The sequence below is a fragment of the Haliotis rufescens genome, unplaced genomic scaffold (genome assembly GCF_023055435.1).
Source record: "Haliotis rufescens isolate VD_foot unplaced genomic scaffold, xgHalRufe1.0.p SCAF_12, whole genome shotgun sequence".
In the NCBI taxonomy this organism is placed as follows: Eukaryota; Metazoa; Mollusca; class Gastropoda; order Lepetellida; family Haliotidae; genus Haliotis; species Haliotis rufescens.
The window spans coordinates 29,288,506-29,312,241 of record NW_025963802.1 but is presented as its reverse complement, the minus strand read 5'-3'; the positions used below and the strand labels follow the sequence as shown (position 1 = coordinate 29,312,241).

The following is a 23,736-nucleotide window of genomic DNA, read 5'->3' as shown; positions in this document are numbered from 1 at the left end:
ACAATAACATCACTTCTGATGTCATCATTAGCAATTGGTCGGTAAATGATAAATAGAGCACATCTAATATGGTACTAATTTAGTCCTCATGAAGTAAGCTCCTTTTTGTCTTACACTCAATCTGGTACAGGTAATACACTTGACACGCGTCAACCCCAACAATTTGTGCTACCCCAGCAGACAAGTGCAATTGTTCTTATATAAATCTTTTCAAAATTCAAAGTACAAAAATGTACGCTTTATCAAATTTCCTAAACGCTTCTTTGTTCTTGGCCCAAAAAAGAATATTATTTAAAGCTTAAGTTTAACCTTCAGTACATGAAGCCTATTCACCTATACCACCAAGCCAACATGGCATGCCTCAATAGATAGGAGGTTGCAAGAAATAAGAATAGATATATCACAATGCTTAGGGACGTGTGTCATCCTTAAAAGCCCTGGGGTACTCGATGACCTGAGGCCACGTCTCCCATATACCAGACCCACTGTTATTGTTCTGTTATTAAGGAAGGCAAACAGTGATGTAATAAGTGTTTAAATCAACGAGGACATTGTATATTATTTGGTACAAAAGTTAATGTTGAAGACAGGGGTATTGTTTAATTTTACGTGTCTTTTCAGGAACATATTTTGTTTGATCTACTGAGGCTGATGAAGGGACTAAGTAGATTTTTACGATGCTTCAATACTGACTGCAGGGAAGTGAGGACATTGCTGTTATCACAGTGATTGAAGTCACGACAACTATGTCAGCTTTATGAAGTCTATCGCTGTCAATTAATTGCCTAAGGTGAAATGATAAGAATACATTGTCGTTTGAAATAATCCCAACTTTCATAAATTAAGTAAAGTTTTAGGCAAAACTGACATCATTATGACACATCCAACTTGAAAATAAATGCAGATGGATCACAAGATACAAAAATAATAATGAAATTCTGATATCAGTAAACATGATACCAAGATGCCAACCCCAAACTGAGACAATTAGGAATACCTAGGTTAGGCTCCAACATTAGTCATTTAAAAAACAACAATTAGTAATCACTGTTAATGGTTTTGATATAAAAAGATATCTTTAGTACTGCATTTTATTATCCTTACTCTTAAAAACTGGTAAACTTACTCACCACGAGCTATAACAAGTGATAATTTATTATTTGATTAATATTTGGTTGTGAATGTGACAATGAAAATAATGCCAAAAAAACAACCCAAAAACTTTTCCAAATTACTGGTAACATTTTAGAAACCAATATTACTATATACCTTCACTTTGAAACATTTGGTCTAAAATAGCATGATTCTTCCCAAATTGTAGCGGTTGCCATCTCTAAATAACACCCTAGAATATGGAGGATCTGATATCAGAAAAGCTCATTGATTATATTTGCATTGAACAGCAATCGCTAGTCCATAAAAAAATTTAACTCTAAAATGCTTTTGATAGTATGATGAGACTGCAACCAGAAGCAGCCATTAAAGAAGCTATGATAGTCTGCGTGGCTGTTGTACACAAGACAGCACACACCTAACAAAACCATGTCAATGGACCACTGATCATTGCTGAAGCAGGGTATTGATGCTTATTTCAGTGATATGTCAATCATCATGAAATGTACATGCCCAAACACAGACCTCCATCCATTTTTAACATTCACTTTCAAAGATACAGCTTCTATGGAACAGGCATCTTTCTTCTGCTGTCAATCACACACAATGCCCATCCCCTGACCGGGAACTGCCTCTGCGTCACACACGTGTGTGCAATCAACGAGGGATCTGTGTCAGCGTGTGTCACTCAGTGGCCCGTGTGTCGTGTCACAAGGAACTACATCTGTGTATAGACACACAAATGTTATATGGGAATTACTGATCAATTCCGACAACACTTTGTATTTGTAAGATCTCGGCTTCAAAATAATGTTTTTACGACATATGATAATGTTAAAAAGGAATATACATATCCATAGACCCTAAAACATTGTACAAGGTTACAATAACACCATGTGATCACTACACGAAAAAAAGTTAAAGAGAAAACATATGTCCATTTTGTCAAATTATATTTATGTTAAAGGTAAAAATAAGTGCATTTAGTACTGCATAAAGTGCATATATAGAATAGTTTATCACATTCAAGAACATTTATAAGTTCAAAAGGGTTTATTTGAAATGTGTTTCTATCTTACATTTATGATCACTGTGTAATAGACATATTAAATAATATAATTTTTAATATTGTTTAAAAGGTACATTAAAATAATAAAAAATGAAGATACAATTGACATCACTTCTAGCAGTAATAACATCAGTTTGAATGAATGGGTTTGGGTTATGACATGTACTGCTTTAGTGAAACCCAGGAGCATTGGTAAAAGCTGACAAACATTGAAATAATATCAGAACAAATTTAGAATTCAAACCTACAATTATAGGTTTCTCTCACACCTAAGGGATGCAACTCCGCACAGCAAATTGAGGCGCCTTAGACAACTTGGTTGCCCATGCCCTCTGCCAATATGATGGTTTTCTGAGTCAATGGCACTAAATTCCACACAACCTTACCATCTGCCCCCTTTGTGGAAGAGGAAACACAGAAACCAATAAGACATCACAATCCATTTTCTTTAGTCCTGGGACCGTGTTACAGATCATATTCTACGCATATTGTATTAAATTATTGGCCAGTGATTGCATGCTGACACCAAGAAATTAACAATTACTCAAACTTAGTAGCAAAGTTAATCAGTTAGTTAACACTGACTGAATTTTCCATCAAAAGCCAGTAAGATGACTTGTGGCATTGTCTGACACAAAGGATGGAAATACTGAGGCATACAAAATCATTTACCCCCAAAATAATAATACTTTGGCCAAACAATGTTCCAACTACTGGGCTATTAATAAAAATGCGGTTAACATCAATACTATCAATATCTAGATTGAACTATATGAGACTAAAACTTCAACAATTAATTCACAAATCTATATTTCATTGTATCACCGTTAACACCACTGCCATATTTTTAATCCACACATCAAAATCTAAATTGTTCAATACATTCAAATTAACTAAAGCCCTTAAGAACTGTAAATAATAATAGATGAACCCCTGCAATGGATGATAGGGACCAAATTATTCGACGTGAAATATATAGTTTTAAAGCCACATTCAACTTTGCATTTTAACGTCAATGTCAAAATAGGAAGATAACAGATATTTTGGAATCAACCTACCATACTAAAAGGGAGAATAACTGATATAATATATATATATCTTGAGACTACTTCATAAATTAGTAAATCCATCACTGTCGTAACAGATTTGTTTAATTGCCTTGACTTATATGATTTTAAGACTGACATACTATACATGAAATTATAATTTTGGGTTCAACATCCTATGCTAATTTGAAATTCCTTTAAAAATAGAATGATGTACAGCTATTTCTAGTCTGAACCTTTGGATAACCATAAAAGTCAGGAAATTGTGCCTCAGCTCACCCATAATGCTGGGGATAGGAAAATCTACATTGAGACATATCATTGGAGACAGCTGACATACGTCTTGAACTTGAAATGAACTTGAGTGAGCCATTTTTATTTCCCTTATTGGTTATGAAACATAAATTGCAAATTTTAACTAGGTTGACATGCAAGAACAAACTTGAGTTTGGGTCCTACATGCCAATCAAACTAGAATATATAGCTTCAGTGTTAATAAATTATTATCATCAAAATATTCTTAGAATTATTCATGTTGAAACAGGTAAGCCTGTCAACACATATAATCTGGATCCAGAAAAATAAAATTGGACAAACTTGATCTGTAGCCAATGTTCAATTTAAAACAAAAATAACTAAAAATATCTCAGTTGTGTGTATAAGTCTTAAAATGGTATCAAGACCAACATAGATTCTTCACTGCATAAAACTACATGTCTTACAATCTAATAGTTTGATTCAACACAAGCTATCTTCCTCATATATAGTCAGGGTAGTCTTCTTTCAAGACATAACTGAACCGCAATGTCCATCTTCTTTATTCAGGGCACATTTTTCTGATTAACAACCCACAGCATCCTATGAAGATGGCAGATCACTGTACATGATATAAGTAGTACCAACTTGTGGCATATACACCATGGAGCTTATCAACTTACCGAGGCTCTGCTAGCTTGAAATTATTTCATGTGAGAAAATAACCAATATATCTATTTGTAAAAACCTGAATGGAATCATTGGCTATGTTTAAACTCAAGCTACCATACTAATGCTTTCATATATCCATAAAGGCTACAGAGCTGCTGCTTTCAATACACTGCAAAACAAAAAAACACTGACAACACCATTCTTTCTGGGCACATATTCAGTTCTCAAAATTCAAAACAAAATTCTTTCTTTCTTCACAATATGATGTATGTCAGAATCTAAGACACGACAAATCTGAAAATCCAATGTCGATATTTAAATGACAATGACTCCTACCTTGAATACTGCGTCTTCGAGTGCTTTCTCGTAGATCATAGAAGGGTGACGTTCTCTGTGGTTCTGTGGGGCTAAGGTTGGGACTGAGGTTCAGTATAGGGGGGCTGTGTGTGCTGATGTAGTGACCTTGACTCTCGCCCACTCCGGACACTGCAGCAGACAGACTGGCCAACTGACTGGCACCTTCGGGCATCAGTGCCACGGACTCGGCGCCGCACAGGTTCTCTGGACTTTGTACAAAGTTTGAGGTAATATGGCCAGCATGGCAGGAGGGTGGCTTGGGGAGGAGCTGGTGGTATTGCACGATTTGTGGGTCCTTCTGGGAGGCAGCAACAGGCATAATCACTGGCAGTGAGCGCCACCGGGATCACAGCTTACTGGAAAATAAACCAGAGCGTATTAATATAAAAACAGAAACAAATACGTTGAAAATGATGATGCAGATGAATTCCCTTCTCTCAAATTAGAGGGCTTGCTTGTGTATGGGAAGGTAAATAATCTTTTAACACAATTCAGCAGTGTTTGAAGTTAAGCGTGTAAGTCAATGGGACCTTGTCATCACCCAGTGACCCATGTGACCCATGACCCAGAAATGTGCTTCACACATTTTACCCATGTGGGGAATCAAACCCGGCCTTCGGCGTGATGAGTGAACACTTTAGCCACTAAGCTACCCCACTAGGTTAAACACTGTTCAAGTTAATCATGGCTGGACTTTTATAGTCAGTTAACTCACTTGCCTCGGGAAGATGATAAGAAACTGAACCATGGCCAAACCAGTGATCAAAACTGCATGAGCAAGGATCAATGCTGTTGGGGTACAATGACACACAATCAGCCAAGAGACATAATGTAACCACCTGATCCTCATTAGCTGGCGCTTCCACCAGGCATTGGATAATGAGAGCTCAATCTATCTGTCCACTGTATCAAGATAAGTATTGCATCATGTCTACTGAATTCACGATGCAATATGTATCTTGATACTGTAGTCACAATGCTATACATATCTTGATAAAGTAGACACAATGCAATATGTATCTTGATACTGTAGACACGATGCAATACGTATCTTGATACAGTAGACACGATGCAATACGTATCTTCATACAGTAGACATGATGCAATACATATCTTGATTCAGTAGACACGATGCAATACATATCTTGATACAGTAGACACGATGCAATATGAATCTTCATACAGTAGACTCAATACAATACATATCTTGATACAGTAGACACAATACAATACGTATCTTGATACAGTAGTCATGATGCAATACATATCTTGATACAGTAGACACGATGCAATACGTATCTTGATACAGTAGACACTATGCAATACATATCTTGATACAGTAGACACGATGCAATACGTATCTTGATACAGTAGACACTATGCAATACATATCTTGATACAGTAAGTAGACACGATGCAATATGTATCTTGATACTGTAGACACAATGCAATACGTATCTTGATACAGTAGACACGATGCAATACGTATCTTGATACAGTAGACACGATGCAATACGAATCTTGATACAGTAGACTCAATACTATACATATCTTGATACAGTAGACACAATACAATACGTATCTTGATACAGTAGACACAATACAATACGTATCTTGATACAGTAGACACTATGCAATACATATCTTGATACAGTAGACACAATACTATACATATCTTGATACAGTAGACACAATACAATACGTATCTTGATACAGTAGACACTATGCAATACATATCTTGATACAGTAGACACTATGCAATACGTATCTTGATACAGTAGACACTATGCAATACATATCTTGATACAGTAAGTAGACACGATGCAATATGTATCTTGATACTGTAGACACAATGCAATACGTATCTTGATACAGTAGACACGATGCAATACGTATCTTGATACAGTAGACACGATGCAATACGAATCTTGATACAGTAGACTCAATACTATACATATCTTGATACAGTAGACACAATACAATAAGTATAACTGTATAAGTATTTTGTTTTGGAAAGAAAAAACAAAGTCACTTTGATACATGACAGTCACTTCAGACATCACAGGTAATAGCAAGTGACAAAACCTTTTCAGTCCTATCTATGACATCAACATGATCAAGCTCATAAACAGCACACAGCTCACAGGGCAAGACAAGGATTTTATTTCATTACGTAAGTAAATCATACGCATTTTGTATGCTCATGTATTGTGATACTGGCCTGTATGTATCATGTACAGTGTTGAAGGCCATATCACAGTTCAGTGTAGTTTCAGTGTATCAGTAGTCTGTGAAATCACAGCAGCATCTATTAATGAGGCTGAAACAATGACAACCGTCTGGCTTACATCTAACACACACTGTGTGTTCACGCTGCAGTGATTGTTACATCAAGTGGGTATTGTTCAGTTTCATTACAAGGCAGTCTAATTGCTGGGTTGTCTCCCTTATTACTGCAGGGATAGAGCTCCTTCCCAGCACGTGACACCCTCCCAGTAACATCGCAGACAGCAGCGTGGAAGCCGCTATTGCAAGCATCTTGAAATTTGCCCTTTAACCTCAAAACGTGGTGACACTTATATTATTGTGCATGTGTATGTATTTGGGAAAGCTATCATCGTGAATTTTGAAACGGTTTATGGTTGATTTACTATTTCCCAGATGAATTTGTGTTTTGTTTGTTTAATCAGATTGGTTTGAGATTGCAGACTAACAGAAAAGTACCCAACTTCTCCCCTTACATTCTTACTACAGCAATCACATGATAGTGGAAGTGAAATAGAAATTCAATTTGACAAACAATGAAAATAATTTAGCAAAGGGAAAAGTATTGGAGTCATAACATGTTTGAAAGATAACGGTTAGTTTGTTGTGAGTTCAACTCCATGCATGGTTTTGGCCGCAGGTCACAGTGGGGACCTGTGACCGGTGGCAGTAATGGTATCGGGAGCTCTGTGAATGGGCTATCACTGTGAGGAGCTTGTGCAGAGGACTGATAACAAAGAACAAGTCTCTCCTTACGATCATGGCTCAATATGAGCCTGAATTAACCTATTTGGGACCTGTAATTTTATTTTTTTTAAATTTAGATAACATGGTAAACTGAATGCAGTGCTTAAACAGACATTTTTCAGTTTGAAATTCATTTATATTTTTACTAAACCACAAAAAAATAATCTGCTAGTGTCTAACACAGACCTAATGGCAAAAGTGCTAGTCCACATGGAGCTGTCCTTAGTCATTCCTGAATAATACTAGTCTCAAATTAGAAGACTTCTGTTAACGTTCAACCCTGAATTGAATGATTATTGAAATAGGTGAGGTGAGGCAAGGTGAAATTGGGTTTAACATCGCGTCCAAGATTATTGCACTTATTAGGCGACGTGCATCTACGTGTGTGTGTGTTTGTATTAGTCCGGACTGATGCCGATTTATAGTGCTAGCCCACTGAGATACCATGCCGCAGTTTAACATTTTAACATGAATATCCCACTCAGACACAGTATACTGACTCCAAGCCAACCAGTCCTTGTTTTAGCCCCTTAATGCCGAGTGCCAGACAGGGTAACAACAAGTACCAACTTTTAACGTCTTTTGGTATGATGCGGCCAGGGATCGAACCCGGGACCTTCCGCAATCCGGGCAGACGCGCTACCTATCGAAATAGGTCATTCACTGATATGAGTGGCTTTTTCAAAGCAATAGAGTGGTTATGGAGTACAGCCGAGCATGTCTAAATGTGAGTGAGTGAGTGAGTTTGGTTTAACGCTAATCGGGCATAGAGTGGTTATGGGGTACAGCTGAGCATGTCTAAATATGAGACGGCACATCGGGCATAGAGTGGTTATGGGGTGCAGCTGAGCAAATCTAAATATGAGACTGCACATCGGGCATAGAGTGGTTATGGGGTACAGCTGAGCATGTCCATATATGAGACAGCACATCGGGCATAGAGTGGTTATGGGGTACAGCTGAGCATGTCTAAATATGAGACAGCATATCGGACATAGAGCGGTTATGTGGTACAGCTGAGCATGTCTAAATATGAGACAGCATATCGGGCACAGAGTGGTTATGATGTACAGCTGAGCATGTCTAAATATGAGACAGCACATCGGGCAAAGAGTGGTTATGTGGTACAGCTGAGCATGTCTAAATATGAGACAGCATATCGGGCACAGAGTGGTTATGTGGTACAGCTGAGCATGTCTAAATATGAGACAGCATATCGGGCATAGAGTGGTTATGTGGTACAGCTGAGCATGTCTAAATATGAGACAGCATATCGAGCAAAGAGTGGTTATGTGGTACAGCTGAGCATGTCTAAATATGAGACGGCATATCGGGCATAGAGTGGTTATGTGGTACAGCTGAGCATGTCTAAATATGAGACAGCATATCGGGCATAGAGTGGTTATGTGGTACAGCTGAGCATGTCTAAATATGAGACGGCACATCGGGCATAGAGTGGTTATGGAGTACAGCTGAGCATGTCTAAATATGAGACAGCATATCGTGCATAGAGTGGTTATGTGGTACAGCTGAGCATGTCCAAATATGAGACAGCATATCGGGCATAGAGTGGTTATGTGGTACAGCTGAGCATGTCTAAATATGAGACAGCATATCGGGCATAGAGTGGTTATGTGGTACAGCTGAGCATGTCTAAATATGAGCATGATGAGACGGCACATCGGGCATAGAGTGGTTATGAAGTACAGCTGAGCATGTCTAAATATGAGACAGCGCATCGGGCATAGAGTGGTTATGTGGTACAGCTGAGCATGTCCAAATATGAGACAGCATATCGGGCATAGAGTGGTTATGGGGTACAGCTGAGCATGTCCATATATGAGACGGCATATCGGGCAAAGAGTGGTTATGTGGTACAGCTGAGCATGTCTTAATATGAGACGGCACATCGGGCAAAGAGTGGTTATGGGGTACAGCTGAGCATGTCTAAATATGAGACAGCATATCGGGCATAGAGTGGTTATGTGGTACAGCTGAGCATGTCCAAATATGAGACAGCATATCGGGCATAGAGTGGTTATGTGGTACAGCTGAGCTTGTCTAAATATGAGACAGCATATCGGGCATAGAGTGGTTATGGGGTACAGCTGAGCATGTCTAAATATGAGCATGATGAGACGGCACATCGGGCATAGAGTGGTTATGGAGTACAGCTGAGCATGTCTAAATATGAGACAGCACATCGGGCATAGAGTGGTTATGTGGTACAGCTGAGCATGTCCAAATATGAGACAGCATATCGGGCATAGAGTGGTTATGGGGTACAGCTGAGCATGTCTAAATATGAGACGGCATATCGGGCAAAGAGTGGTTATGTGGTACAGCTGAGCATGTCTTAATATGAGACGGCGCATCGGGCAAAGAGTGGTTATGGGGTACAGCTGAGCATGTCTAAATATGAGACGGCATATCGGGCATAGAGTGGTTATGGGGTACAGCTGAGCATGTCTAAATATGAGACATAATGGTCAGTTGTGGTCAGTTCTAAATATTTCAGAAAGCTTGTCAAGTATATTTAATGTTAAAATAATTAATCAGGGTACGATTTCATTTTGTTTTACCACCTGCACCAGGTGCAACCAAGTAAATGAATCAGGTTGCACCACCAAATTACTGGCTGCACCAGTTTATCATAAATTGAAAAACTGTATTTTCAGTTATTTTGAATATTAAATAAATTCAAAGAGAACATAAACTTGAGAATGTGCTCTGGTATTTTATTTTAGGTAAATCTGTATATGGCTTTTACATCATGATATCCAGTAAACAACCTCAAAAAGAAGTATCAAAGTGTCTGTTTGTTGTGATTGTAACTTCATGAGTGACTGTTCTAGTGGTAATTGTGAAGAATTAGCTCTACTAGTTCACTGCATTCAGACCACCTGTGTATTTCACTAATTTCGTAAAATTTTGTTTCCTGGATTCAAAAAGATTGGAAGCCAATTCTAAAACATTTCCACTTTTATCAAATATAACCACTGCAGTGCACTTGTAGGAAAAGTTACCTGCACTAGTGTTTAACCTTTACTGGTGCAGCTTGGATATGTAGCGAAATCGATCCCTGTTAATCCATAAGTGAAATATTTAAAACAGTGATGTGAAGCTGTGAAGTAGAAGAATATTCCTATTGTATCTTCCACTCAATGTTAATTTTCCACAATACATGTAAAGGCTGAAAACACACATGGGTTCCCAACTGGGTTATGAGTACTTGAATCCAGGGACCCCTGAAACCTTTATCTTTTAACATTAGGGCCCATTGGCTTGAAAACTTGTTTCTAATGTGCTATCCCAATACTTCTGTAGTGTATCTACATCAAAATGTCACTAGCTGAGGCAACCGTAAACTATCTGACAAGATCTAGTTCCAGGTCTGAAATCAAAATTCATAACATTTAATTATTTGTGTTAATTCATATTTTTGGTTTTGCTGTCATCATTAATTTTGTAATCTGTTAACTGTTCCAGAGTTTAATAGTTGGGGCATGTGATCTAGGACAATGATGTACATTGTGTCACAAAGTATTACGATGAATGGAATAGGAAGTCTTGCTGTCGTCAATTACATGCTCATCACTGATCAAATTTCAATGAAAACAGGTTAATACAGATCTATAATGACCTTTCAATCAAATATTCAATCTAAGGTGACATGACACCAGACAGGCTTGTGTGATTACAATAGACAAGCCCCACCTCTATCCACGGCAGTGTTTCTTCACATATAGACACAACTGGCATGAATATACTATTAATAACACTTGAGGTGATATTACAATTTCCACACAGAGCTTTATTTCAGAACTTAATTCTATGCAGAGGTTTATTAATACTGAATCTTGTTATGTTAAATGTGTACTAGGAGTGCCTGAAAGAAAAGTTCTCCATCGATGGATTTTTTTGTTGCAAATTGGGTTTCAAGATAATCTCTTCCCCGGTCCACACACTTCGGCTGATGATGCTGGAGAAGACTTCCTCTCGGTGGTGTAAAATATCTCTCACGGCAGGAATATTTTCATCTTCATTTGCATAATACTCACCAGACAGTTCTTTCTTCGTATTAGGGAAGAGGGGGAAATCTGATAGATACAGAAGATGTCCAGTGAGTTCAAAGCCAGTCACACATTGCAGCCACGGTGACCTGTGCACATGGGCTTTGTCTTGGTGGAACAACACACCTTTAGTGTCCGTACCAACAGGAACAGCTGATGTTGAACACTCTGTACCAACAGGGCCAGCTGATGTTGAACACTCTGTACCAACACGGCCAGCTGATGTTGAACACTCTGTACCAACAGAGCCAGCTGATGTTGAACACTCTGTACCAACAGAGCCAGCTGATGTTGAACACTCTGTACCAACAGGGCCAGCTGATGTTGAGTGAGTGAGTGAGTATGGTTTTACGCCGCTTTTAGCAATATTCCAGCAATATCACGGCGGGGGACACCAGAAATGGGCTTCACACATTGTACCCATGTCGGGAATCGAACCCGGGTCTTCGGCGTGACGAGCGAACGCTTTAACCACTAGGCTACCCGACCGCCCCCCAGCTGATGTTGAACACTCTGTACCAACAGGGCCAGCTGATGTTGAACACTCTGTCCCAACAGAGCCAGCTGATGTTGAACACTCTGTACCAACAGGGCCAGCTGATGTTGAACACTCTGTACCAACAGGGCCAGCTGATGTTGAACACTCTGTCCCAACAGGAACAGCTGATGTTGAACACTCTGTCCCAACAGGGCCAGCTGATGTTGAACACCCAATCCCAATAGGAACAGCTGATGTTGAACACTCTGTCCCAACAGAGCCAGCTGATGTTGAACACTCTGTCCCAACAGAGCCAGCTGATGTTGAACACTCTGTCCCAACAGAGCCAGCTGATGTTGAACACTCTGTACCAACAGGGCCAGCTGATGTTGAACACTCTGTACCAACAGGGCCAGCTGATGTTGAACACTCTGTCCAAACAGGAACAGCTGATGTTGAACACTCTGTCCCAACAGAGCCAGCTGATGTTGAACACTCTGTCCCAACAGAGCCAGCTGATGTTGAACACTCTGTCCCAACAGAGCCAGCTGATGTTGAACACTCTGTACCAACAGGGCCAGCTGATGTTGAACACTCTGTACCAACAGGGCCAGCTGATGTTGAACACTCTGTCCAAACAGGAACAGCTGATGTTGAACACTCTGTCCAAACAGGAACAGCTGATGTTGAACACTCTGTCCCAACAGAGCCAGCTGATGTTGAACACTCCGTACCAACAGAGCCAGCTGATGTTGAACACTCTGTCCCAACAGGAACAGCTGATGTTGAACACTTTGTCCCAACAGAGCCAGCTGATAATATCACTATCTGTACCAACAGGGCCAGCTGATGTTGAACACTCTGTACCAACAGAGCCAGCTGATGTTGAACACTCTGTCCCAACAGGAACAGCTGATGTTGAACACTTTGTCCCAACAGAGCCAGCTGATAATATCACTATCTGTACCAACAGAGCCAGCTGATGTTGAACACTCTGTCCAAACAGGAACAGCTGATGTTGAACACTCTGTCCCAACAGAGCCAGCTGATGTTGAACACTCCGTACGAACAGAGCCAGCTGATGTTGAACACTCTGTACCAACAGGAACAGCTGATGTTGAACACTTTGTCCCAACAGAGCCAGCTGATAATATCACTATCTGTACCAACAGAGCCAGCTGATGTTGAACACTCTGTCCAAACAGGAACAGCTGATGTTGAACACTCTGTCCCAACAGAGCCAGCTGATGTTGAACACTCCGTACCAACAGAGCCAGCTGATGTTGAACACTCTGTCCCAACAGGAACAGCTGATGTTGAACACTTTGTCCCAACAGAGCAAGCTGATGTTATCACTATCTGTACCAACAGGGCCAGCTGATGTTGAACACTCTGTACCAACAGGGCCAGCTGATGTTGAACACTCTGTACCAACAGAGCCAGCTGATGTTATCACTATCTGTCCCAACAGAGCCAGCTGATGTTGAACACTCCGTACGAACAGAGCCAGCTGATGTTGAACACTCTGTCCCAACAGGAACAGCTGATGTTGAACACTTTGTCCCAACAGAGCAAGCTGATGTTATCACTATCTGTACCAACAGGGCCAGCTGATGTTGAACACTCTGTACCAACAGGGCCAGCTGATGTTGAACACTCTGTACCAACAGAGCCAGCTGATGTTATCACTATCTGTACCAACAGGGCCAGCTGATGTTGAACACTCTGTACCAACAGGGCCAGCTGATGTTGAACACTCTGTACCAACAGAGCCAGCTGATGTTGAACACTCTGTACCAACAGAGCCAGCTGATGTTATCACTATCTGTACCAACAGGGCCAGCTGATGTTGAACACTCTGTACCAACAGGGCCAGCTGATGTTGAACACTCTGTACCAACAGAGCCAGCTGATGTTATCACTATCTGTACCAACAGGGCCAGCTGATGTTGAACACTCTGTACCAACAGAGCCAGCTGATGTTATCACTATCTGTACCAACAGAGCCAGCTGATGTTGAACACTCTGTACCAACAGGAACAGCTGATGTTGAACACTTTGTCCCAACAGAGCCAGCTGATGTTATCACTATCTGTACCAACAGAGCCAGCTGATGTTGAACACTCTGTCCCAACAGGAACAGCTGATGTTGAACACTTTGTCCCAACAGAGCCAGCTGATGTTATCACTATCTGTACCAACAGAGCCAGCTGATGTTGATAACCAGACTGTCGTGTCGGTCCCACCAAGAAATTCATGACCACTGACTGAGGGCCAAAGTATAATAGAATGAATGACATATTCTTCCTGGCCTAGATTGTGTATGTGTCTAATGCCACATATAATTACTGGGATAGGTTATCATTCAAATAAGCACTGATATTTGATTATGACATCACATCAAGGTCGTTTAACATATTCATGTTTTCTATAAGTTTAGTGATTAAGAATGATATTCATCTGTTTCGAAATTCTCTCCATGTCTGTGTAGCTATGTCTTGCCCTCTTCTTTTTCTGCTTGCCATTGTCATGTTCAAGATTAGTACTCCCATATAGTGATCTGCATGATGGTGCAGGGCTCGATTTAGCTATCTAAAACATGCACAAGTGCAACCTATTATTGAAAAATGCAACCTAACATTTATGTCAACATGCACCACATGCGTGAAAAGTTAGTGTAAAAAAAACCAACTAACCTTTTCTTGCCAAACAACATCAACACGTTGAGTACCTCTAAGTTTTATTTACTATACCATATCACTAATCCATGTGTTATGCGTAATTCATGACAGCAGTGCTCCAGATAACTTTCTGAGTAATTGAGTTTTTACTCGAAGGTTTCTATTTAATTGGGTTATTACATTTTTCTTTGGGTAACCAATATTTTTTCACTTATCTATTCATCATTCTATTGGTTTTTTTCCCAAAATGAGTAAACATTTTGAGATTTATTTAAAAAAAAAATGTTTTAGATGTATATAACCATGATAACAGTTCTAAATATTGGCTTGACTCGGAAAGTAAATTAGTTCCAAATTGTGTTTTGGAAATTAGCTCTGGTGTACACATGTTGAAAAAACTTCATTGGGTATTTACACGTTCTGTTTTTATACATTTGAGTTTTTCTATAATGCATGCGTTTGTGTACGCAAGTTAATTGAAAGTAATAGGTTTTTGAATAATTTTGGGGGGTATTTTACGCAAATACGCAGCTCACCTGTAGCTCTGTGACAGTGATCAGAGATATGAGATTTTACTTACTTAGACTAGATTATGCATCTATGTTTCCATTTTAATAAATTTATGTGATGACGTTGCAACCTGCTACCGTGAGTGCATGTGCGTGTGCGTGTACTAGACCATTCTGAAGCTGGGTTTAAAGTGCTAGCCCACTGAGATACCATGCCACAGTGTAACATGCAGACCCACTGAGACACGGTGTACATACTCAGGGCCAACCACTCCTTGTTTTCTCCCGCTAATGACAAGTACAAGACAGGGTAGCAACAAGTACTATCATCTTTAAATGTTTTTTTACCATGACACAGTCTGGGGTCACACCACTGACCTTCTGCTCTCCCACTTGAAATAAAGTTGTTTAGGTCGCTTGATTTAAAAGAAACCTTACCGTTGTCTAAAATGCATAATGTTTCCTTTTACATTTTCAGGTATTTATTTTTGTTACATATCTTTATTCAGTGTTTGCAGCAGCCAACAATAACATAAAAAGTACATATATGATTAATCGCTATAATCATTATTGGAAAAGTCAACAATTAATCTTAGGTAAATTTCTCTAATAAAAAGAGTTGCAGGATAAATGAAGAGGAATCTAAACTATTTTATTCTGATTGTAGCATTTAAATTGATGGATTAAATCTTTGACAGAACTCACAGATCAACTTAATAATGATTTAGTAAAGTCAAAGTTTGAAATGACCGCAATTTGTGGAAAAGGAAAAGGCTATTTTTATGTACCATTTGAACAAAAGACATTGTTAATTGTATAACATCCACTACAACCTTATCAAATATACTAGCTTCATCAGCCATAAATAATCATGAGATGTTTATTCATACAGACTCAAATTAGGATTCTCATATCAGCATGATTACAAAGGATGGCTGATAACATGTACTGCATTATAAATATATTGGGCATCAGTCTTTTTAATTTCGGATTTGTAATTCAATCAGGTTCTTGTATATTTAAGATGAAAAGAATTCCCATCTAGAATTAAACTAAATACTGTGCTGGCATCAGATACATAGTGAAATATTATATAGCTTGGAGACTAAGGTCAAAGACCAGCAAGTCAGATCATTCCCAGTTTATTTTAGAAACTGACCTGAGCAGGTCCTCCTCCCTAATGTTGAAATGATGGGATGGTGGACTGGCTGCTGACGTTTGGGTCCAGAAGAATACCATGATATCATACTGTGATACACTGTATCGTCATCTCTGACTGTACTGACAAACTTTAAGTGTTTAACATATTTCAGTTTGCCTTTGACAATGCGGTACTACCTGCCTGGCAGCTGACCTTCGTGAAAGATTCACATAAGTATCTTTACCCACATAAACCTCAGCATAAGCTCCTGGATACTATTTAAATACTATACACTAAAGATATGGCACAAACCATGAACTTTGACCTACATATAGATTGCATAGACTCTAAACCCTGTAAACATTTCAAGGAAATACAGTCCGGAATTTGCATCCGTTGTTACTTTTGAAAATGATGGATTGGATTTTAAAACTTTATTCAAATCTACAGATTAAATCAGTGTGTTCCAAAAATGAATTTGGGCATTATTTTTCACAAGATGTTATTCTAAGTACATGGACTATTACAAGTTGATCTTACTGGACCACACCAACATTTTATTAGACATGGACTTCAGACTAGTGGATAAAGTCGCAGAATATTACCGTATTCGACGTAATAAGCGCCCACAGCGATATTTGCTAATATATTGGCTCGTGAACAATCCCAATTAGCACCCTTTTCGATTGATCAATGTACACAATAATTATTTATTCGCGCTTGTGTGTTATATGCACCCTTAATTATGGGCAATTAAATTCTGGAAAAATATATCTCTCGTATATAAACGTTTCAGGCTGTCAGCATAAACCACGAAATTTATCTTTCAACTCTGTTTTTTTCGACAAAATAATATTTTAATAAGAGCCTCCCATTTCTAATTTTGAGAGCGCCCTGGGCGCGTATTACGTCGAATACGGTAAATCCCTTCACTGGAGGAAGAAACCAGACCAACATCATCTGGTATAACATTCTGATCATGCATGATGTACCATGATGTATCAGTCAACAAGTACCTTTTGTACCAGTCTTAATGTGCTTAGATTCTGTATATTTCTAAGAACTGGTGCACTGACTAAAGAATGAATTAGGTGGCTATACAGGGACTGACCTAAGTTACTAAAGGTGGGGCTTGGGGATGAGTGAGTGAGGGAGTGAGTTGGGTTTAACGCTGCTTTTAACAGTATTCCAGTTACATCACGGCGTGTCAGCTTAATGTGGGAGGAAAGCCCAAAGTGGTGCAGGTCCTAGACGTTTAACACTTCGGTGAAACCCACGAGCACGGGTATGGTGCTGACAAACCTAGAAACATAATCGGGGCGAACCGGGATTCAAACCCACAATCATAGGTTTCTGGCGTGCCTAAGGGACGCAACTCTGCACAGCGACTCGCGGCGCCTTAGACGACTGGGCCACCCCTGCCCCCGCTTGGGGATGATTTGTAGTTCTAAAAATATGACAATTAGAATTATCTATTCGACTGAAGTCTTTGAAAGGTTTTTATAACTTGGAAGAACATGAATTTTTGAATATTTTACACTTTTTTAATTATAAGAACTTCTTTCATTCTTTGTTACGACGTTTCAGAGTTATTCCTTGTCCTTCATCAGGTGAATACTGAGAGCACATAGAGTTAATATACATACAAAATTATAAGTTTACTTACACACAGTAGAACTAGCGTACAATGTTACTGACAATGTTACTGATCCTTAGTGTTTTTGTGATCATTATTATGAAGATAATCTTCATTATTTATTTCGATGTAAAAAATATACGGATATAACATCAAACTGTTCCTTTTATATAAAAGGTTATGATATGAAAAACATGTTGTTTGGCAATATAACTCTGTCATCTGAAACAAATATTAGACTAATAGAATCTGTTCATGCATATTTTACCCTAAGAAAATGTTTCAAAAGCCTTTAATGTATGTTAGACATTTTTGGTACATTTATATATATTTTATGTTGAACCTTGCATTATCCACTGTGTGTTGTGATATATTATATAAATGTTCTTGTATCAGAGAGGTCTTTAAATAGGCATTGCGCATGTTGACCAATCCATTTTGCAGAAAATAAAATATTGTTTAAAGCATGTGAGAGAAGCCAGTGAGGTACAATGAAGGTGTAGTGTTGGGGCTTGGTGTAATAACAGGGAACTGATTGGTGACAAAGAATATCTACTTGACTGTTTACAGGACAGTGGCTGTTAACCATTTCTTTTAATGACAGGCCTTTGTTGATATAAGTCTCAATTAATGGTACAAAATACTATTCAGCCCATTGGCAACACAATAACAAGTAATTTATGTAAAGACAACAACAATCAGACAAGTCTCCAGACACAGTATACAACATTGTTATCTAAATTGTTAGCATAACAGATTAATTAATAAAGCAAACATGGTCCTCTGCTAGGCTTAAGTATCTGCCATGTGATCTGCCACTGTGTAATTACTAAAGTCTTAAAGGCATCTACTACTGAACTCAATTCTAAAGTAAAGGCTTCTGTGTCTTTCAGTGAGCCATGTCAAAGTTGGTATACTGATATAGACAAGTAAAATCTATGCTAGTAAAGGACTGGTTATTTACAGGTGGGGTGGGTCGGGGTTTTTTCAAGCACTAACGTTCTGAAAATAGTGACCCTCATCTAATGCTTGTCATATTTTTGGATGACCCTCCCCATGTTCTTGTACATTTTTTTCATGATCCTCCCTGAAAAAAAATTAAAAGCACTTCATATTACTATAAAATGTCCATTTTTCATGACCGTCCCCAAATATGTGTTTTTTTGTATGACCTTCACCTAGACGGTAATTTTTGTTGACAAGCCTATGAAATAGGCCTAGCATAAACCAATCTTCATATTTCATTTCAACCAGAAGTAATAATCAATATCCTGATCTTGACATTTGTTTTCATTACAGATGGATTCATTTGATTATGATTCTAATTGTAAACTCAAGTTTAGGATTATTTCAATTAATCGTAATAAAGATTTGGACCCATACTGGCCGACAACAGATTCGTTTACATGATAATAGTGTCTCTTTAAATCGGGCATGTCTTTTTGCATGTGGTACGTTTGTAATACGGTGGGCAAGAGGCTAACATCCTCTAAAGCGTGGTCAGTACTGTGATATATAATGATCCAGTTATACATAGACTCAACTGTACAGTACGTGGAGCAGTGTGTTTGGGTTTGACCGAATTAATATCGCCAGGTTCTGCTACCGACATAGAAAGTGGGCTGGACGAGGCAAGATCAATGTTGACCTTTCTTATAACGTATCTGCGTTTTAGAAAACCCCTCCACGCTGCTTCAAAGCGCTTACATTTTTAGTCGTATATAGCCTAGCTCGTCTTTGATTAGAAAATTAGGATAATAAGGATGAACGCCTAGCACCAGAAAAATTGCTTAGCTCGTGAACTCCGTGCAAACATGTCAGTCCTTTCAATGGCCATCAAGTTGCTTTATGGGCCGATCTTTCCTTATCACACAAAATGATTTCTACGATTTTCCCAATAAATAAATAAAAATATACACAATCACACAGCATTTCCTCACCTCTATGTGCAGTTAAATATCTCGGTTTCGATGTATTAGTACCAGTAACATTCACTTCAGATCGAACACTTATCAGGCACTTCTCTCGGATGATAATCAAATAAAGGATTCCCCGCCTACGGTAGTGACGTCAGATCCGTAGGAAATACCTCCTTCTGACAGATAAATAAAATTGACATTTTGTATTAAACTTAACAATTTACGATTACTATTGGAAAATCATAGTCTCATAAATACATATTTTTAAAAACTGTAATTAAAACACAAGTTTGTTTTGTTGACTGAGTAATACGAAAATAGCCAGATGACGAGAGGCGATTAAAATAAACACAAGACGATTGGTTGTTGTGGTCACGTGGTGCCGTGTAACGCACCTGATTGGCAAGCTGGTTTGACGAGAAGCGAGCGAGACGGTGGAAAGAAGGGAAGGAAGAGGAGAAAGGAGGGCAGTTGCCCAGAGTTTTGGTTGATTTATTTGGCTTTGAAAGTTTGGAAATTGAAGAAATCATTTCTTGAATTTAAGGAGACACTTTTGTACTTATATTGGAGGTTGCAAGCAGTTTACTGAATCTACGAGCAGAAGAAAATTACAGGTCGCTGAAAGATAAATAGTGGACGCCATCTTGAAGTAAACAAACCGAGGTCGATTTGTTGTGTTCAAGAATTCGTTGAAGTACAGCTGTCAGGAGATTCTACACCCTACAGATCTGCTGTTGGTTATCCCTGAAGATCGGCTACTTTGTGTGTTCGATAAAGAAGTGTGCGTGATCTTTCAAATGGTCCTGTCAACACTTGGTATGTCGCAGTCGAACATTAAGGACAAACCTAAAAGGTCAAATGGGAAGTATATTTCCCAGAGAGACGAAAAGGTGAAAATGTCACCGAAACACGTTAAACAAGTGCCAAAGAGGGTTTCAGGGCCCAAGGACATTATGACTGAGAAACGGGCTCAGAAATTTTCACAACATTCTACACCCTACTCAAATGGTTTGATCTCAAATCCCAGCTCTGACAGGCGAAAGGATGGAGATAGAGCCAAGAAGAGGAGTCGTTGCCCGTCCGAGAGTGAGATGCAATCAACGAAGTTAGAAGAAATCCTTGATGCACAGGCAAATGCCTATGCTGGTGCTAAATTTAGCGACCCACCCTCACCAAAAGTACTGCCGAAACCTCCATCCCACTGGATGAACAATGAAAATGCTGTACCCAGGTGTGACGATATGACAAGTCATTTGAAGATGTTACTGAAAGTACCAGTCCAAGCATAGACTTTTTTTAAGGGATGACTTTTTTGTCATTCAAGGCCAAAGGGTCCCACAATCAAAGTCATTCCAAGTTTATTTTTGTAAAGGCTTGAATCAGTATTGTCATTGTATGGCATTTTCATAGACTCATATTGTTGGATTTTTGACATCATCAACTTTTAAAGTCATAGATGCGTGGACATATCATTGTACATCTTCTTCAGCCGTCTGTAAGACCAGAGGAAATACTTATTAACATACCATGCATTTTTATCATAGATTTATTCTTCATCTATAGCCCCTCTGGTCACCATACACGTACTTGTGCAGTTCTTTAATCTATTGTACATAAATTAGTATGCTAAAGTTCATGTGATATATTCAGCATCTAAGTTATGAGCAAAATAGTGCAATACCTACTACACAGGTTAAATGAGTGCTTTTATGACCTGTTGCTCTGAGGTGCTGTTTGAGCAAAACTTCTGTGATTTTGTTTACAAATGTGATGCTTTCATATTTGATAAGAAGAGGGTGCATGTATGAAAGATGGGTGGGTTTTATGTGGGTCTTGTTTTAATATTTTGTTTGGGTAAAATTGGGTTCACTGTTGCTTAAAGGTTAAAAGTATGCCAAAATCGGAATATTCTTTGTGTCCTGATTTCTTGTGATTGTGAATAATGACAGGGAAATTGTCTTTAATTGTTCATTTGCTTTTCTTTCATTTGTTTCAAAATTCATTTGGACTCTTCCAAGGTATTGTCATCTTCTTTTTGGTAAGTTTGATGGTTTGTGTTCAACAATCAGCATTAAATCACACAAATTATGAAGGGTTCACAAGATTTTGCATACTGATCATGATAACTTTCCCATGGCCTTGATGAGTATTTTGAAGCAATGTTTTTAAATGTTAATGCACCTTTTTCAAGTTGAATATATGTTGGGGTGATGTAAACTTGCACCTCTCCCCCCCCCCCCCCCCCCCCCCCCCCCCCCTCTGTATAGTTAATGATGGATTAATATAATGTCACCTGTTCCATCAAAATGTAGTTTAGCCTTGTTTCCTGTAGTGTACTTGTAGCACGATGTTCAAGCAAGAGTATTCTATTCAGAGTAAGGATAGTGTTGCTTGATTATTTTGATCTAATGGACCATAAGTATAATGTGATAATGCCATTTGTACGTGTATTTAAAAAAATAATTTGTTTTACCAAATGCTCCATGGGAAAGCCAATGTAGGATCAAGTGTCCTTTCTGACATATGAACTAAAGAATGAATCTTCCTAATGTTTTTACCACAAACTTTTTTATATGAAAATATATAAAAACAAAAAAAAGATACATGGATTATCACTCTACTTATGACCCATTGATATTAATGATATACAGGGATGGAAATAAGCACTAGCCCGCAAGGTCGGACCAGTTTTGTTAATGTTAAAGGTATCTGAGGGCTAGTAGAATTTCAAACATTCTTGGGGTGGGTGGGGTAATTGCCATATGTTATCACTATTCCGGCTAGTTGACATTCTTGCTTTTTTTCCATCCCTAATATATTTACTTATTGGTTTGTGAATTCTCTTTTAAAAGTACCTTTTTCTGAAGTTTACTTTGTGCTTTTGTCATTCAGTCATAGTAACCCTATTTTACGAAAAGTTTACATGGGCTGGAGTTTCATGTTTCTTGTAAAAGTTTCACACGTTAATCTCTACTACCAGGAACTGTTTTTGTGATTTGACATGTGTGTCAATATCATTTACCCCTGTAGACAGTATTTCCATTGCAAAGGTGATTGAAGAAGATTTGCATCTTAAAGGGGAGAGACTGAGTAGATGATGCTGTGCTGAAAGGTTTGTGATTCAAGCAGGCACGTTTTATAAGCTTTGCAGCTCATGTCAAGTGTCAAAAGAAGTTTGACAGCCCACTGCCATTTACTTTTTAGTGTCTATTGTTATTGTGATGAACAACATTGCAGGAATGAAGAAGTGACAATGTGAAAGGCGTCGGTTAGATACATACATGAATATTTTCCGTGCCATGTTGAACTCTTAAAGGAGAAATGTTGATGTTTGTGTTATTTCAGATTGACGAAAGAATTTATTGAATGTATACAATCACGTGAACTTATTAGCACTTAAGGAACTGCACAATGTATATCATAACACTTCTGTCCATCATGTAGTGTATTTATTATTTTTTTATTTCACATCATCCATTTTTTTGGGCCCTTTTCAGGGCCCACCAATGTCCCAAAAGGAGACTTTTAACATGATGAAAACTTGGCGTGCAGTATGAAAGAAATGGATGAATGATTGACAGATGTATGATTGTGTTTATATTGTCTCTTTATATGAAAATTTGGTGCTATATTATTTAACAGGTATCAAATCGTCGATAATACATCTTTTGATGGTTGATTTTAAATAACCTGATACATGTTGTATGTTACAGGGGAAGAAAATGGCATCTAAAAATGACTTAATTATAAAATGTTGGAAAACCTCTGGCAATTT

The 23,736-nt window shown here is 38.5% G+C and overlaps 2 protein-coding genes across 2 annotated transcripts in view; one reads left to right on the top strand and one right to left on the bottom strand.

Annotated features, from left to right (window-relative positions):
* LOC124116787 (E3 ubiquitin-protein ligase RNF38-like) overlaps positions 1–20,098 on the bottom strand; it is an 86,939-nt gene extending 66,841 nt beyond the window's left edge. Inside the window, exons 1-2 of the mRNA XM_046478318.2 lie at positions 19,983–20,098; positions 4,492–4,868 (exon numbers count right to left, since the gene is read on the bottom strand). Coding sequence (XP_046334274.1) covers positions 4,492–4,831 — 340 coding nt within the window. The 5' untranslated portion in view covers positions 4,832–4,868; positions 19,983–20,098. The remainder of the gene's footprint in view (positions 1–4,491; positions 4,869–19,982) is intronic.
* Positions 20,099–20,779: 681 nt separating this feature from the next.
* LOC124117815 (proline-rich nuclear receptor coactivator 2-like) lies at positions 20,780–21,250 on the top strand. The gene has a single exon (XM_046479844.1). The coding sequence runs from the start codon at positions 20,780–20,782 to the stop codon at positions 21,248–21,250; it is 471 nt and encodes a 156-aa protein (XP_046335800.1).
* Positions 21,251–23,736: the final 2,486 nt, after the last annotated feature.